This window comes from Ambystoma mexicanum, chromosome 6q (assembly GCF_040938575.1).
Source record: "Ambystoma mexicanum isolate Mex_15411 chromosome 6q, UKY_AmexF1_1, whole genome shotgun sequence".
Lineage (NCBI taxonomy): Eukaryota > Metazoa > Chordata > Amphibia > Caudata > Ambystomatidae > Ambystoma > Ambystoma mexicanum.
The window spans coordinates 1,410,190,024-1,410,208,776 of NC_090937.1; the positions used below are offsets into that span (position 1 = coordinate 1,410,190,024).

An 18,753-nucleotide genomic window follows, 5' to 3' on the forward strand; every position below is an offset into this window, starting at 1 on the left:
TATGAACAAAATGATGGAGCGTGTTACAAGAAGCGTGTGGAAAAAAGGAACTGCCATAAGGGGGCGCAGGGCATCTCTTTAGTACGGTGATCAACGTAATGTCTAGAGTCGAGGAGTGGTGTAGTGGAACACAAGGGTGTTGACGGACTGTCAAGTCGCACTATGCCCCCTGATGAAAAGGTTTGAGCAGCTGACGCTGTATGGCCATCTATCAAGATGAGGAATCCGTGGGAGAATGCAATCCATTGAAAGGTTTACACACTCTAGTTTGGTTGTCTTTCTCGGTACGATTCCATTAAAGCCAGCCGTGGATTTTAAGATCTAAGACATGCTGATTATCAAGCTTAGCTCTGTGTGTGGTCGGCTATCAATGCACCTCTGAAAAAAAGATTGCCTGGGGCAGAATCTACTACACCCAAAGATGGAGACACTAGCTCTCAATGGTACAAGGTTTGCCCAGGTTGTCAATTCCAGTAGAAACGGACAATATTACATCTAGTAATGAACAGGAGCAAAGATAAAACTAGGCACTGGGAAAACATTTAGCAAGGTGATTTGGCAAGGTTTTCCTTTACTGCAGGGTGTCTCTCACTGGCTGCTAAAAGAAGTAAATAAAGAAATTGTACAAGTGAACCACTTATTAGCCTATTATTCCACTTGTTCTTGAGTGTAAATGCCTATTCTAGATAGGGAAGGAGCCAGGAACACCAGTAATAGCAGTAACAACAATGAAGTCAGAGTCCATGTAAGAATTCTCTGCTAAATCTTCTCATGTCAATTTCCCCACCTTCTAACATGGAAGCCTATGTAAACCAGAAAGATGTGATCATAGGTATGGAACAAGTTACTTACCTGTAACTGTTGTTCTCCAGCATGGGTCTGGCATGGATTCACATACTCATGAATATTCCCCGTCGTCAGGCTGGGAATCCTCGGTAAAGAAAAAACCAGTATCAGTTTCGTTTCTGATCTGTCTTTCGTAGTAACAACCAATCACTGGTCTCTGCGTCATACTGACCACAGCCAATGACTGCCCTCTACCTAAGCACCGCCTCTGGCAGCCATCTTCAGATTTGGAAGCACGTGAAGTGGCAGTATGACCAAGTGAAGAGCCGCAGAGGGGTAGGCGGGAGGGTTCGCATGTGAATCCATGCCAGACCCATGCTGGAGAACAACAGTTACAGGTAAGTAACTTGTTCCTTCTCCAGCATGGGGTCTGGCATGGATTCACATGCTCATGAATAAAGAATACATAGCAGTACACACATGCACAACCACGGGAGGTGGCAAAGGCTCAACATCAAGCATCACATCAACTCAACATTAAGCATCTTACCTCCTCACCAGGCTCACCTCAGGCGAACAGGTTGCGCAGCACTGCTTGGCCGACCCTGGACTCCTCCCTGGAATCCCGGTCGACGCAGTAGAATTTCGTGAAGGTGTGCGTCGACCTCCACGTAGCAGCCCTGCATATGTCCAGCAGGGGCACACCAGATAGGAACGCCGTGGTAGCTGCGATCGCTCTGGTGGAATGGGCTCTCGGACGGCCAGGCAGCGGTCGGTTTGCCAACCGGTGACAGCACATGATACAGCCGGAGAGCCATCTGGAGATGGAAGCCTTCGAGAGAGCCTTCCCCTGATTGACAGGTCCAAAGTTCACAAAGAGTTGTGACGTCTTCCGAAAACCCTTTGTGCGGTCCACGTAGAACTTCAGCGCTCTAGCTACATCCAGCGAGTGCAAAGTCCTCTCAGCCGGCGACGAAGGCGACGGGAAGAACACAGGTAACACCAAGGGTTCGTTGAGATGGAAGTCCGACGGTACCTTGGGCATGAAGGAGGGGTGCGTCCTGAGCACTACCCTCGTGTCGTGGAAAGTCAAGTACGGGGCCTTGCAGGAAAGGGCCTGGATCTCTCCCACTCGTCGTGCGGAGGTGATGGCCACAAGAAAAGCTGTTTTCCACGATAGAAACTTCAACGGGGCCGAGTGCAGAGGCTCGAACGGAGGTCCCATGAGCTTGGTCAGCACCACGTTGAGCTCCCACGCCGGGGCCGGAGCCTTCACCGGTGGGAACGATCTGAACAGTCCCTTCATGAACTCTTTCACCAGACGATGAGACCACAAGGACGTCCGCCCCGTGGTTCTGGTGTATCGGGAGATCGCAGCAAGATGAATCTTGATGGACGCGTGTGCCAGACCAGCTTTGGCCAGCGTCAGCAGGTACGGCAGTACTTGGGGAGCCGTAACCCGTAGAGGGTTAATCTTCTGTGCGCGGCACCAGACAGAGAACCTCTTCCATTTGTGTCCGTAGCATTTAAGAGTTGAGGACGCCCTGGCCTTTGCAAGAACCTCTCTGCAATCGGCCGGTATGTCGTATCCTCCAAACTCTAGCGCTGCAGGAGCCAGGCCTGCAAGTTCAGCGACTTCGGGTCGTGGTGGAGGATGGCGCCTCCTTCCCTGGAGAGTAGATCCGCGTCCGCCGGCAGCTTGATCGGCGGGGACGCTGACAAGTCCAGCAAGTCCGGGAACCATATCTGCCTCGGCCACGCAGGTGCGACGAGGATCATCCTGCACCGTGACCTCTTGAGCTGGTTGATGAGCCGGATTAGCAGAGGCAAAGGAGGGAACGCGTAGAGGAACAGGCCCTCCCAGGGGAACGAGAAAGCATCGCCCATGCTCCTCGTCTGGGGAAACCTGCTGGCGAACCTCCGGCACTTGGTGTTCGTCGCCGTCGCGAACAGGTCGATCTGGGGTGTGCCCCACCGTCGGAAGAGGCGATCCACCAGATCCTGCCGTAGTTCCCACTCGTGGCACGAGCGCAGCTCCCTGCTGAGTGAGTCGGCGATGGTGTTTTTTATCCCTGCCAGATGAAACGGCACCAGAAAAATCCCTTGGGCGACGGCCCAATGCCACAGGTCCTGCGCCTCCTTGGACAGCGCTGGGGACCTGGTTCCGCCCTGTTTCCTGATGTAAAACATGGTGGTGGTGTTGTCGGTGAAGATCCTCACCACCTTGCCCTTGAGGGACGGAAGGAAGGACCTGAGGGCCCAAAACACTGCACGGAGCTCCAGGACGTTGATATGCAGGGACTTCTCCGTCGGGAGCCAGAGTCCCCTTGCGTGCAGATTTTCGGTGTGCGCTCCCCACCCTTCCAGGGAGGCATCCGTGGTCACAGTCTCCTGGTGGGCTGGGGCCTGGAAATCCATGCCCGCCGTCAGATGCGCGCGGGTGCCCCACCACCGTATCGCTCGTCGGAAGCTCTCGTCGAGCTTGATCCTTTCCTCGAAGCTGCCCGTCGTCTGGATCCAGCGCGCATCCAGGAATTCTTGCAAAAGGCGCATCCGGAGCCTGCACATGGGAATGAGGTAGATGTAGGAAGACATCATCCCGAGGAGGGACTTGATGGACCTCACTTTGGCCGCGTCGGCCACCAACATCCGTTGCACCTTGCCCAAGATGGTCCTGGTCCTCTCCTCCGACGGGGAGGCTAGAAGGGACACTGTGTCGAGCCTCGCTCCCAGAAACAGTGCGACTTGCGCGGGCCCCAGGTGGGATTTGGCGTAGTTCACGGAGAATCCCAGGTCCGTGAGGAGTTGGACGGTCCTTGCCGTGTGGACCACGGCGAGCTCCCTCGTCTTGGCGCGGATGAGCCAGTCGTCCAGGTAGGGGTAGACGTGAATCCCCTCGCGGCGCAGCTGCGCCGCCACCGGTGCGAGGCACTTGGTGAATACCCTGGGTGCCGACCGTAGTCCGAAGGGAAGGGCTTTGAACTGGTAATGACGCCCTTGGACCACGAACCTGAGGAATTTCCGGTGCCCCTTTAGGATGGGAATGTGGAAGTAGGCATCCTCCAAATCCAACGACGATAGGAAGTCTCCTTCCTCCAGCTGACCCAGGACGTGCTGGAGGGTGACCATCCGGAACTTCTGCGCCTTGATGAACTTGTTCAGACGTCGCAGGTCTAGGATGGGGCGCCATCCTCCCGTCTTCTTCTTCACGAGGAAGTATCTCGAGTAGACTCCGGAGCCCCGACGCCCCTTTGGGACGAGTTCGATGGCGCCCTTCCTGAGCATCGCCTTTACCTCCAGGAGAAGTTGAGGGGCGTGAAGTTCTTTCCTGGCCACGGGGGGGACGCGCGGGCACCTTCTTTGAAACTCGAGCGCGTGGCCCCGGGCCAGGGCGTCCAGCACCCAACGGTCGGTGGAGATGGACTCCCACACGCTGACGAAGCCCGCCAGCCGGCCTCCCACCGGGGTGCTTCGGTGGGGGCCCGACCCCACGGCCGGTTCAATCCTGCTTGGACGCGGCCTTGCCGCCTTGACCTCCTTGGCGACGACGGCGGGGTCCGCTAGACTTGCCTCGTCCTCTGTAGGCCTCTTGCGACGACGAGCGGGCCGCTTGACGGTAGGAAGCGAAACCGCCGCCGGAACCTTTGGAGGCGCCCTTGCCTCCGCTGCTCCGAAAGGGCGTCCGTCGTTGCTGCAGAACTCCAAGGGCCCGGGCCGTCTCAGTATCCGCCTTGATGGCCTGAAGGGAATCGTCCACTGTCTTCCCAAACAGATTGTTCCCGTCGAAGGGCATGTCCAGGACTCTGGTCTGGATGTCCTGCCGGAAGTCCGTAGCTTTGAGCCATCCACGACGTCGAAGGCAAACGCCGTTGCCCAGCTGGCGGAACCCAGTGTCGGCGATGTCTGTCGCCACGGTGATGGCGTGGTCCGAGGCCACCTCACCTTCCTGCAGGATCTCCAGGGCCTCCGCCCTCTTGTCGTCCGGCAGAAAATCCAGCAGGGGAGCTATCTTGTACCAGAGCTCCCTGTCGTAGCGAGCCACGATAGCCAAGGCGTTGGCCGCTTTAATCGTCGTCGCTGCCGACGAGATGACTCTACGTCCCATAGCATCCAATTTCCTTCCCTCGCCGTCCGGCGGGGAAGTCGATGTGGAGGCCGCACCCCCCCCCGCTTTCTTCCTGGCTGCCGCGGAGACGACGGAATCCGGGGTAGGCTGCGCCCGGAGGCACAGGGGGGCCGTGTCCGGGACCCGGTACTTTTTCTCGTACCGGTCTCTTCTAGCTGGCGTCGTGGAAGGGTTCTTGAGGAGGGAAAGGCCCTCATCCCAAATGTCGTCCAACAGAGGCACTGCGAGGACCGTCTTCCTCTTGGCCTCGCGCCGCTGATAAAGGAAGCATTCCTTTTTCTTCTCCTCAGGGCAGAGTTGGAAAAGCTCGGAAGCCCTGGAGATCATGGAGTGGAAAGATCCGATCTCGTCGGGCGGAGAAGCCCTGGCGGGAGGCGACGACGGAAAATCCTCGTCGTATGCCTCGTCGTCCGTACCCGTCGCTGCCGTGTCAGTCCCCGTATCATCCCCTCGGGTGGACGGGGAGGAGGGCTGGACGGGGCGCGACGGTTGAAAAGGAGGTGGTGGATGGATCCTTCTTTTCTTGGTAGGGGGAACACCAGAAGGTCCCGGTTCTGGATCCCCCGACGGGAGAGGTTCCTCCGTCGGTAACGGTAGCCTCGTCCTTATCTCGGAGCATAAGGACTGTATGGCCAACAAAATGGCCGCCGAGTTGTCTTGCGGCGCTGGCAGAGGGGAGTCCGACGGGCGAGCAGGGGCCCCGTCGGTATCCTCGACGATGTCGTCGTCGTCACCTGCGTCGGGGTCCATTCCGACGGGCTGGCCTTCTTCCATGCCTAGGCCGTGGCTTAAGACCTCGATCAGCTCCTCTTCTGAGGTTGAGGCCGAATCTACGACGACGCCCTGCCCCCCCTTCTTCCCCACGGAGGGTTTCACGGGGGTCCTATCGGTGGGCACAAAAGAAGACTCCCTCCGAGGAGGCAGGGAGATTCTGGGCCCCGAGGTCGCCACCACTGGTGCAGCCTCCACAGGCTGAGCCAGGGCCGCCGCGACCGTTTCGATAGAGGGCTTGGTCGGATGGATCAAGGCCTTCACCACCTTAGGTGCGCTCACCGCCTTATCCTTGAGGGAGGGGGCACTGCCACGCTCCTCCTCTGCCTTAGAGCTCGACCGGGGCCTCTCCAGGAGCTTCGCCGGGTGCTCGGCCTTCCTCTTACCCGACCCAGAGCGTTGGCTCGTGGTTGATGGTGCCGGGGAGGGTGCGCCCTGCCTGGCGCCCGTAGAGCCCGACCGTTCGGCGCTCCCGGTGCCTGGGGACTCGCGGTGCTTAGCCTTATGTTGGGCCCCCGTCGCCGGGGCGCCCTCAAAGGTCTTAGAAGACCGCTCGGATTTCTTCTTCTTCTCGCCAGACGGGCTCTTACCCTCCAGCCAGTTGGCGAGACGTTGATGGCGGTCCTTCATGGTCCGTTCCGACATGTTGCCGCAAAACGCACAGTCCTTCTCCACGTGCGTCTTGTCCTCATGAAGGCAGTAAAGGCAGAAAGAGTGTTCGTCCTCCTTAAAGACGTTCTGCAGCTGGCATCCAGTGCAGACCCTGAACAGCTTTCCGGGCGTCGAGCTTCCCTTCTCCTGGGCCATCTCCGAGACCGGGCCTGAGAAGCTTCTGGAGTCCTCCGAAGTGTAGCTCGACGAAATCTTCACCCTTGAGGGGCACAGACGAATCTGACACGGGTCCCCGTTGATCGGATGTAGGATCGGTGGAGCTTGAGGCTCTTTTGACCGAAAGAATCGAAGTTTTTTGTGAAAAAGCGCGAAAAATAGCACTAACGCTCGAGAGCAATAGCACGAGGATCCCAACACATGAACGTGCGGTAAAAATCTGAAGATGGCTGCCAGAGGCGGTGCTTAGGTAGAGGGCAGTCATTGGCTGTGGTCAGTATGACGCAGAGACCAGTGATTGGTTGTTACTACGAAAGACAGATCAGAAACGAAACTGATACTGGTTTTTTCTTTACCGAGGATTCCCAGCCTGACGACGGGGAATATTCATGAGCATGTGAATCCATGCCAGACCCCATGCTGGAGAAGCAAATTAGGACAATTGTAGGCCGGAGGAGGGGTTGGGGGGGAGGGGGGAGCTGTTGGATGGATTAGAGTTCAGATGTCACTTCTGTGCCTTCATGTCCTCAGCATTAGTTAAAACTCTAGGTTTCATCTAAAGATGTTTCTCGGCCAAGTTTGTCCAAACTGAGTGAGGGCCATCTATAATAAAGTACTTACAGAAAGTGTGTGGCGACGTTGAATAGTATAACCTGATGAGTAATAGATTCTTTGGACGTCTCTTGCCCTGAGTTAAGAACCCTGGTCACTGGAAGATCCCAGGTCTGGGTAGACAGGGACAAGGGAGACTGCATAAGTATTCTCAAGGTCAGACAATTCAGGAGACTAGTATAAGGGAATCAGAGAACGGTTTCTCTGTCCTCCACATAGGGTCACACCCAGTAAAAAAAGTGAACCAGAGTTGTCCACTGGTTGCAAAGCCATACAAGAAGCGGCCTCTCCATCATAATAAGCTAGCAGAACTGCAAACACAGAAGAACAAAAGGTTAGTGCAGTAGGGAGAAGGGTGGGTCATTGCCAAGCATCATCTCTTACAAGACTTCAATACATTGCATGCTCTGTGACAATTCTAGAGGATAATTCCTGGGTGACAAACAGACACAACCTCAACATGATACAGATAAGTTAGACATTGGCAAATGAATTAAAGCCATTCACTCCTGCTTTTTATTTCATAGAGAGGACAGGATTTGCACCAGAGACAACACCTTGAAACATTTTGGTGGGTGATGGTGATTAAATAAGAGCAGGATCAGAATTGTTCAAATGCAACCAATCCGCCTATCCACTGCCAAATTGCAGGAGAGTTTGCAGATCAGCTACACTAGAGGGACAGGTTTTATTGCCCACGAGGAATAGATGTTTTTGATGATGGAATTATGGGATACTGGAAATTAAGACAAGGGGACAACAGGGAAAGGGTGTCTGAATCCTTACTCCACCAGGAGACAGCTCCCTCTCTTCCAAAATAAACCAACCATCACCCCTACCTACAATCCACACTATGGGTTCAAGGTTAAATGGAAGACAACAAAAATAGATTACAAAATTAAGAAACTGCTGAGTTTGTTAATGTTACTGGCTGGGGTAGTAATCTGTGCACAAAATGTAAGCGCATCAGCCTTATGAATATTTCTGCAAGTCTGTCCGTCACAGCTGGCTATTTTGGGAGGTCCTGTGTGTTCATCAGAAATGGCTGGTAATGGTGCAGTAACACTCATGTAGAGAAAATGAAGAAGAGGAAGAGGCTGAGAGCCGCCTTCTTATGGAACAAACGCCTGAGGCAGTGTATAGGCACATTAGCATTCCAGCTGATCTCTATGATCTGGGGTCCTTGCTTCATAAAAACCTAAGGTGGAGGCTAATGGCAACAATAACTACGAGTGTGTCTTAAATCAAGGCAGTAGCATGGGTTAGTGACCCACATGGCTGAAAGGTTGCAATGCATCTGGCAATGTGTGGAGTAAGGCTCTGAAGACATGGCTATATCACATATATTAAGTGTTAGTCACTGGAGTCCCCCGACCTCCATATAGTATGGGCGTCCCTGGCGAGGGACAGGAACGGAAGCTCTTTTCCACCAGAAAAATACATTTCCCCTTTAAATTTACTGGCGTGTGGGGACACGGCCCCCGGGAGCGCGGGATCCCTGAACTCCGCCCACTGGCACCACACCTCAGTCCCCTTTTGACACATCGTTTGTATTACACTTTAACAACCTCACTGGGCTTGTTATAGGGGATGGATGGTGGGACATATGGAGGAAAGGGGACAATGGATTAGGAGTATGTTAGTCACTCCTGTGAGTAACACTTAATTACTCCTACGTCCCATGCCCTTTCCTCCATCCTGTATGGGCGATTACAACTGACAACGCCCTGGGGAGGAGAGCCTGACCCTCTAGGTAAATAGGCAGCACCGCTTGGCTGAATGCTGCTTCTGCCTTGGCACTGGTCTCCAAGCAATAGTGTTTGCAAAAGGCCAAAGGGGTGGCCCATGTTGCCTTCCTGCTGATCAACTGCCAGGGAACATGGCGCTGGCTCGAACCGCATGTGCATGCATGCCCTGCGGCGGATCCTTAAGTTGCAACTTGTATGCCTCCTGGATCGCTGCTGTCACTGATCGAGCTATGGATGCCTTGGAAGCTTGCTGCCTATGCCTGGAGCCTCCAAATGTTACAGTGTGTCCGTCTTGCGGATGCCCTTCGTTGTGTCCAGATAGAATTTCAACGCTCTCCTGACATCCAGACAGTGGAGTGTTTTCTCTGCGTCTTCCTTGGGGTATGGGAAGAATGTGGGGAGCACATCTCCTTGTTGATATGAAAGGATGACGCCACCTTTGGAATGAACTTGGGGTGCGATGTGAAGCACAACCTTGTCCTAGTGAAATCTAGTGTATGGCTCCGAGACGTCCAACGCCTGGAACTTACTCACTCTGCGAGTTGACCTAAGAGCAACCAGAAGGGCTGTCTTCAGAGTGACCAACTTAATGCCTGCTGTGGTCATGGGTCCGAATGGTTTGTGACACTGACCTGGACACTCGATCTGGCGACATGTGCCGAGAATGATCAGACTTGGTCCAGGGTGCATATCAGTGGATGTGCCCCATTTTCCTTGGTCCAAAAACAAAATCTCGTCCATTTGCTCTTGTACTGCTTGCAAATAGCCCGACTTCTGGCACTTGAATGATCTCCAGATTGTCGCTAGACAACTGAAGGTGCAGGCGCGTTAGCTGCTCAGGAACCAGGCTGCTAAGACTAACCTCTCTTGGGAGGAGTGTAGCACTGCACCTCCCTGCTGCGCTAGTAGAGGGCCCTTCCGGAGGGGAAGCACCATCTCCGGCTGGCTTGACAGCTGCTGCAGGTCCGTGAATCAAGGTTGGGCCGGCCTGCGAGGCGCAATGAGGATTATTTTACATTTTTTGGAGTTCCTAATCTTTCTCACCACCTTGTGAACCAGCACCGTGGGTGGGAATGCATATGCCAACATCCCGTCCCAGGGTGATTTTAATGAGGCTTTTCACCCTATGTTGCAAAGGAGTGGTATTTTGCAATGGTACAATTATAATAGCCAAGCAGAGTACTTAACAAATATGATCAAGGAATGAAAGTTCTCAGATGTTTGAAGATTAGAACATCCAACAGTGAGAGACTACAGTTTTTATTCTAGAGAGTTGCATCCCCTTCCTCTCCAGGACACGAATTGCTGACACGTCTGGTTGTTTACTGTCGCAAATTAGGTCTGTGGTGGGGTGGCCCCACCTGCTAAACACTTCCTGGAGTACTCTAATTCAGCTGCCACTCGAAATTGTCGGCGGTTAAGCCAGCGAGTCTGTGTGCTTCAGGGTTGGATTCTCCCAGAAGGTGAACCGCTGACATCCACATCACCTGACTGATGGCCCATTCCCAGATTTCCAGCGTCAACGAGCACAGCTGCAGGGATCTGGAGCCCTCGTTTGTTGATAAAGTACATGTTGTCTGCCTGAATGCAAACAGACCTGCCCTTGATGGTCGGCAGAAAGGACTTGAGGGCCAACCAGATTGCCTTAAGTTCCAGGCAGTTGATGTGATTCTGCCGGCCAGTCTGGGTCCAGAGCCAATGCACAAAGTGTGTTCCCAGAGTGGCTCCCCACCCATGGAGGGAGGAGTCTGTGGTAATGGTGAACTCTATGGTGGGTGGACGGAAAGGTCTGCCCACCAAGATGTTCACCTCCTGCTGCCACCATTTGTGATTGTGGTTTATCTGTTGCAGGATGGAGACCTGGGCTCCCTGATGGCGCAACGCCTGATCCCAGGAACCCGCAAAATGCAAATGAAGCCTCCTCATGAGGAGTCTGGTGTACGGGACCACCAGGAGGCATGCCGCCAGAATGCTCAGAAATTATAAATACCACCAGGCCGTGGTGATTGACCTGCAGCGGAAATGGGTGACAGCAGACCAAATCACTGTAACCTTGTCCCCGGTGGGGAATATCCTCTGCTGCTGTGTGTCCCACAACAGGCCCAGAAACACCAACGTCTGTGTAGAGGTGAGCTGAGATTTCTGGAAGTTGATTGGAAACCCCAGGTTGAATAGGGTGGAGATTAGCCTGTCTGCGGAGGCTCAAACCTGCTCCGGAGACAAGGCCCTGACTAACCAGTCGTTGAGGTATGGATTGACATGCAGCCCCTATGACCTGAGGAGAGCTGCCACTGCATTCATGAGGTTCGTGAAGAATCTCTGAGCTGAATTTAACCCAAAGTGCAGAACCTTGTACTGGAAATGCAGGCCCCATGACCCAGAAACCTGAGGAAGGCCCGGTGAGACTGCACAATAGGAACGTCCTTCAGGTCCAGGAAGCATGTCCAGTCTCCCCCACACAGTGAATAGCAAAACAATGCAGGAGTAAAAGCCCTGCTTGGGGACGGGGGGAGTGGTGGTGGGGGGAAGAGTCACCTTCTCTACAAGGGAGCGAATCTCTGCTAGGAGTGATGGTGTACCCATCTGTGGAAAACAGGGAGAACTTGAGAGAGGATAAGGAAGGGGAAACTGGAAGCCCCAGAACACAAATGAGATGACCCATGCGTCCACGAACATCGCCTGCCAAGACTGACTGTGTAGGGCCAACCTGCCCCCAACTGGGGTGCTGTGGATCTGAAAAGAATTGTCATTGTTTCTTCTTGTCAGAGGCTGAGTGGAAGGGGGATTGGAAGAACCCCTTATTTGGGGCTTTGTGGTGTTTTCGCCTGTGCTGACTGGGAGACCTGCCAGTCTGCCGGGCTTTGCAGTCCTGGAACTCGCAGAAACCGCCAAAAGGTTGCCCCTTGTCTGAACAAGACTGTGCCTGTGAGAAAGGCTAAGCTGCTGGCTTGGTTAGAATGGCCAGCGACCTGGCTGTCAGAGTTGCTCTTCTTCTTGTCCAGCTCTTCATCAGTTGTGGAGTGAAAAACATCACCCCCTTCGAAGGGAAGGTCAAGCATTCTATCCTGGACACTAGGGTTGAACCTGGTAGCTTTTAGCCAGGCCGTGCGTTCGATGTCGGTTAACAGGTCTAGCTGTGTCGATGCGTCTAGGGTGGCCTCCATAATGTCCTGTGCCACGTGTTTCGCCTCAGCTAGGACTGCTTTGAATGAGGCCTGCTTGCCCTTAGGGATGTCAGGCAGGAAATATGCAATTTCCCCCCAAAGGCTTAGCTGTAGCCTGGATGGCATCTGTGTTGACCTGCCTGAGGTGAAGACCAGCATTACAGTAGAACCTTTTTGCTGTATGATTCAAGAGTCTTTTCTTCCTTGTTCAATAGAGCCGTCATGGCAGTACTAGATGAGGGCACCTGGGGCTTGGCATACATGGATGCTGCATCGATAACAGATGAGGTTGCGTGTGTGTCGAGAGTAGCATGTTGTCCCCTTCCGCATGCCTGAACTTAGCATCCATTTTTTTGTTAATGGTGCGTGGAGTGTGGCTTGAGCCACCCCTTCTTGGCCAAGGCCTGCATCCTTCTGTAGGGGATGCCAGACCTCGCCTCCGCCCTGATGCTCAGGACCTCTGCCAGAACTCCTGCCTCAGGATGCTCCTTCTTGGGCTGGGGAATGCCCAGGTATTCCCACAGGCCAGAAATGCTGGCTGCTAGAGCCTCATGAATGGGCTGCTGCGGAGGCTGGAGCATGGGCTGTGTTGCAGTGGGCTGCACGGGCGAATCCGGAGGCAACATGTCCTTGATAATGCCCCCGAGAAAGGAGCCCATTTGGGGAGATGGATGAGAGCCATTAAATTGTCAAAAAACCTGTCCTCCCAGGCTGGCTGAGCGCGATCCTGCACCGCAGGCGAATACGAAACTGTACCTGAAACCCGAGATTTTGGGCTATGACGTGGTCCAGGTGACGGGCATCATTGGTACCCAGTCTGCCCTTGGAGTAAAACCTCTGTTGAACGCCTGGCTGGAGGGCTTCTGCACCGGCCTGTGTGGGTTGCCGCCTTTCAGGATCGGGAGTGGCGGCCCTCTTGTCTCGTGCCACGTTCCTGGGCTCGGCATGCATGCATGCATGTCTGCCCCGCCCTGCTTCTCAGGTGTACACCAGATAGCCTGTGCGCCCTCAGCCTCCCAGCTGGTAGTGCTGACCCTGCGTATAGGCGACCACTCGAGTAAGGACCCAGTATCATGGCAGGGTCCCTCGGGAAGAGTCCCGGTAGTGATAGAGCTCACAGGCACCTCGGCTGTGGAACCAGTAGGACCCTTGGACCCTTCGGCCGGGAGGCTGGTAGCTCCCACCAGAAGGCTTCCCCAGGAAGGAGTCGCCTCTGTGGGGTGCTTTGGAAAATAAGGCACCTACCCTTCTTAGTCTTCCTCCGGACATAGTCCTTGATTTTCTGTGTAGGAGTCTTGTTGAACAGCTTGCTCCAAGAGGGCGGATCGGCTGTGGGGAAGGATCCATCGCACTACAGGCACCTGCTTAAGCCTGCTGAAGCAGACATGCGCCGGGGACAAACTAGTGCACTGGTGGACGGTGTTGACAAATCTGTAAAAAAAAAAAAAAAAAAGGATTCAGGGAAAGCGCATGGAATTACGAGGCTTGAGGCCTTACCCAGGAGTGCTGGTTGTAGGCAGGCCATGCCTTCCAGTCGATGCGGAAAAGCGGACTGAGGTGTGGCGCCAGTGGGTGGGGTTAAGGGAGCCCACGCTCCTGGGGCCATGCGCCAGTAAATTTAAAAGGCAAATGTCTTTTTCTGGTCGAAGAGAGGTTCCGTTCCTGTCGCTCGTGAGGGACACCCGTAAAGGATGGAGGAAAGGGGACGGGACGTAGGAGTACCTCACTGATGTAGAAATTAAACGGTTACAATTGATGCATGCACTATGATGAGAACTGCTGGTGAAGTGTACATAAAAAGTATAGCTCTTACTTGAATCTCACAGGCAGCCACCAGATTGTGTATGTAGTAGAAAGCCTCCTCAATTGTTTCACCAACAGTTACCAAACCATGATTTCGAAGAATAAGAACCTAAAAAAAGGATATTGGTGAGTAAAAAAAAAATCAGATGATCACAATTAGAAACACATACAAGATTACTAAATGTTTAAAAACACTTTTCTCCTGCGCGAGGGCTTGTTTCATAACAAATGGTCAAACTGGTTTGCTATTATGCCATCAAATGGTGCATACATGTTAATGAGTGCAGTTTAGACTTTCAGGAAACTAAATGGGCGATTTCACTCAGTGTGATATTATTGAAATAAATCACAAACATATGGCTAAGTAAGCTTGCAGGTAAAATACACAATTGATATCAAATCATAACTTCAACATAACTTGTCATCAACATTTGGAATTTTATGTGATACCCTGCATCTTTGAACCACCACCACATATTTATTTCTTATTTCCCTGATTGCATCTAACAGAAAAGTACCTGTACCTTGCCAATTACTCAACCATGCAGCAAGATGCAAAGTGCATTTCCCCATGCGGAAGGTTTGAGCCATACCAAACGGGTCACATTATTTACTATCCTGCAGTGTAGGCACACAATGCCTTCCCCGCCATAGACCAACACCTAGTAACATACTAAATGTGCTGCAAGAATGCAGAAGTGTAATTGTAGACAATCCAAAACTACTTTAAATTAAAGTGGCAATGCCACTAGAAGGCATCAAATAATTTCATAAATATTTATATTTTAATTGCTTATTTATTACGTCTATCCATTGGTAGGGCACAATGAATTCAACCAAAAGTTTCAGTGCTAAAACAAACTAGAGAAAATAGAAACCGGTATAGCTGCACAAGATAACCATGAGGTATGCATGCAAAAAACCAAAAGGATGCCTGGTTGTTAGTTGTAATGTTTTGTAGACCGCAAAATAAGGAATGCCAGTATTGCATTCCAAGAACACTGTTGGGCAAGATTGTATGCAGTACCCTTTGGGTGCACTACAACAACCCTGACCTCCTGGCAATAGGAACCCAACCTTTGGTCTGTACTACACAAGTTGTTCGTGTGTTGAGCAGCCAAGCTCATCTCAAGAGGGGTCAAAGTGAGCTGTAGGGGAGTTACACAGAGCTTCACAGCGACAAGTATTCAAATAAACTCTTACACACACGGTTTCTTGAGTACACAATTATTAATTTATCTACCAGTCAGTTATAGTAAGCTTTCTACAGAAGGAAGCAATATAAAAAAACACAAATACACTCCAAAAATACACACAGTTATCTAAATCAGCAAATACCCATTTGGGATGACACACAGGCACTACCTACACCCTCAGGTGACTTCAATAGCTAGGATGCTGTTGGCATTAAGATATTACTGTTTCATTTAGAATATTCCTGGGGGTAGTGTTGAAGAGAGTTCAGAATAAAACAAGTATTCACACAGTTATTCTTAAATAGGTAAGTACCTTCACAACAGCTCCCCAATGCAAAGTTAGTTAATCCTTTCCTGGAAGGAAGGCAAAACACATAAGTAGAAGATAGAAGAGTCATTCAGGGAGCCAGGCCGGCCATTGTTAAGTTAGCAAAATTCAAGGTGAACTGAAGCACTTCTTGCAGGTAAGTAGAAAGTCTTTCCCAATGTTTAAAAGTCTTGGTAGAATAGAAGCAATCAAAGTAGGGCCACAAGCTGATTAGGCTTGTGAAGTAAAGAAGCTGATGGCAACTCTACAGATGCAACCAAGCAAGTCTCCAACGAGGACAAGTGGTTACACAATGGGAGGTAAATTCTCTTACACTGTACAGTACCTTTAGATTGAAGAAAAAGTGCAGCAGATGACTCGTGTTCCTGTGCAGCTCTGCAGATCTTGCTGTTCCTAGGCCTCAGTGGTGGGGACAAGAGGGAGGACTTCTGGGAACTCCTGCACTGCAATGGGATGGTCACTGCTCGCAACCGGCAAACTTCAAACAAGTGGCACTTTGGTGTTTCAGCTCCTTGCATCTATCGCAAATAGCAACACAGGGGTTCCTGGCTGTCGAGATGGGCTTTAATTGCGTCTGGGGTCCTGCACTCTGTTGAGGGGGCTCAGGCTCGTCAGTCCTGCTTCTTGGAAGTCCGGAGGATCTTCCTGGAGCTCTTGGCCAGCTTAAAAGTAACGCACACAAACTGGTGTTCCTCTCCCTGGCTACCCGGTTTCAGCAGCGCCTGCAGTGGATACTCGACCAGCTTTGAGAGGATGTCAAGGTGGCTTACTTTGGAGTTGATTGGTCCCACCAACTGAAAGGGAGAAGTCGTCCTTGCAGGGGCTTCTCTGTCGATACGAATTTGGAGTTTGAGCACAGCAGCAGGGCTTCACCAGGCAAACCAACGGTCCAGGAGTTGCAGCAGGCATCCTCTTCAAGTTCTTCTTCGGAGTCCTTCGTCCAGTGGTCGACTCTGCCCTCCAAGCCAAAAAGGCTTGCCTTTTATGCAGCTTGCTCCCATTCATTCCAGCCTAGCTGTCAGTCACCCAGCAGGATGGCTGTCCTTGCCGGACAGCCAGCCGGCCAATCACCTAAGAGTGCATTCCTGTCTCCTAGGAGATTAAGTACAGGGAGTTTCGGGCACCTCCCTTGCTTTCTGCCCCTGACAGACACCCTGGAGCCTGAGGCGGGTTTCACTTGTGAATCCCGCCAAGGGCAAAACGAACAAAGGCACCAAACCTGGTTTGGCGCGTAGAGTAAATCTCAAGAAGGACCTTTCCACAAAGAAATGGCAAAAAAAGAAGATCGGGCCATTTTGACAAATATGGCACCCATGGGTGTTTTACCGTGGCTGCGAACACAGCCCGCAGTGAAATCCCATAATGGTAGTAAAAAGGAAACCACTGCCACCAGCTATTCAGTGAGGAAAGGGCAACATAAAAATGTTACAGGAGAAGCTAGACATAGGGGATACTAAGCAACCCCTCCAACGCCCTATTGTAAGATATTGTGTGCTGGTCTAGAAAGTTACAAATGTAGGTAAAGTCAATTTCACTTTACTGCTCTGGGAAACAGTCGTTTATCCCATAGAAGGTATTTAAACCTTAGGGAAATCTGGAAGACTTCCCTGTGTCACTGCACTGAAGGTGCTGTCTGAAACAATGTAAAAGATGATGCCTATGGAGTTGGTCAGACTCCACAACCAAAAGAAACAGTGTACGAAATCACATTAAAATACATGAGAGATTGGGAAAAAGGGTCTCATTCTCTCCAGGTTAAAAAAAACCAAGTCCTCAAAATCCAGCAAAGTTGCTGGGGGTCTCTAAGGTAGAGGGAATTGGCACATTTCTGAGAATTCTCCCTAACAAACACTCATGATGGCTTTGCCCAAATATTGCCAGTATTTACCTTGGAAAGGTAAATGGTTGTGCACACAAATGCCAGCATTTGCTCCCATGTATGTATACACATGTGATGGCTTTGCCCAAAAACATTCCAGAAACCGTGATGGGAGAAACATGTGCATGTTGGGCTATTCATAGTATTACATATAGTTTAGCCATAGTAGAAAGAAGACCGTTCACCAAAGTGAAAGGGAGTCTTTGTACTAGGTTTAGGCTCAATATAATGGTGTGCAAATCCTAACTTGCACATGCTTTTCAAAATTCAAAGCTATTCACCCGGTATGGCCTTTATTGAAGTATGCTGACATTTCAGCCTTTACAGTGATGGTAGCATCTCATAAAGCGTTGTAATTTGATAAAGTATAAACAGAAAACATTTGACTATGTCTTCTTAATGAAAATGTGTTTAAAACCTAACCTTTATACACCCCTTCACGTTAGACCCCTAACAGACCTCTACATGTAAGTCTTCGTTACTTTACTCAGCATTGGTATCCTTAATAGATTCATATGCTTGAATATTCCCGTCGTCAGACTGGGACTCCTCAGTAATTCATATAAAAATAATATAAAATGTCTTCCTATTGGAAGAAAACGCTACACCCATAGTGCCCTATAGGGCCTGTGTGTAGCATTTCACTTGTGGAGTGCCTCCACCTCTCTTTTGGTCCTTTTAGGCCCCAACCAATGAGGTGGCAGGGGTTAGGCTCCACCCCAGTCAGCCATCTTCAAATTTTGAACCGTGAAGGCTAGTATCAGATAACTGACTGGAGAGGGAGCAGCCACTTCCCAGGAGAGGAGGGCCGGCGCATGTGAATCTATGAAAGATACCAATGCTGGAGAAATACAGTTACAGGTAAGTAACTAAGACTTCTCCAGCATTGGATCTTTTATAGATTCACATGCTTGAATAGAATACCAAGCCATCAAATATCATCTAAAATGTCCGATAGCCGGAAGATTGCACCTATGCGCTATATAGATCGTATGTAACAACCTTATAGCAGAAACAAAATACACCAATGAATAGGTTCAAGGGTACTCATACACGAAGGGCTCCCACAATTGGTTTGAAAAAATGACTCTTCGAAATTGTTATCATAGAGAAAGATCTCTAGAGGACTTTTTATGTTGTAATTGCATGAGTCAAAAACACAACACAATTTACAGAGAGAGAATAGACATCATCAATGGTTTGTTGGACCATAACAGAACATAAACGTAAATGCTTTAAAACACCATTTACCACCAATGCTCGGGACAAAGTTGAAAATGGTGAGTGTGCAACAAACCCAACCTCTGTGGAGGTTTGTCAAAACGGACACAGTTCAATTGTGAAACAATTCAAAGCGGAATTCTAAAGACAACGTAAAACAACTAAGAGGCAACAGATAAGATTTTTCATGTGTGAACAGCAATCAATGTGCTGTGAATTCGGGGAGTAGTATGTCTATACCAGGTGTTTCGGCTGTTTAGAATTGGGCTAAATGAGCCTCTTCTTTGGGAC

At 51.1% G+C, this 18,753-nt stretch overlaps 1 protein-coding gene across 17 annotated transcripts in view; it reads right to left on the minus strand.

The window, feature by feature from the left end:
* Positions 1-18,753, minus strand: part of LOC138516734 (alpha-adducin-like) — a 1,748,171-nt gene that overhangs the window by 948,735 nt on the left and 780,683 nt on the right. For all 17 annotated transcript variants that reach the window (XM_069632094.1, XM_069632098.1, XM_069632088.1 and 14 more), the window contains exon 9: positions 13,849-13,947. In XM_069632094.1, coding sequence (XP_069488195.1) covers positions 13,849-13,947 — 99 coding nt within the window. The remainder of the gene's footprint in view (positions 1-13,848; positions 13,948-18,753) is intronic.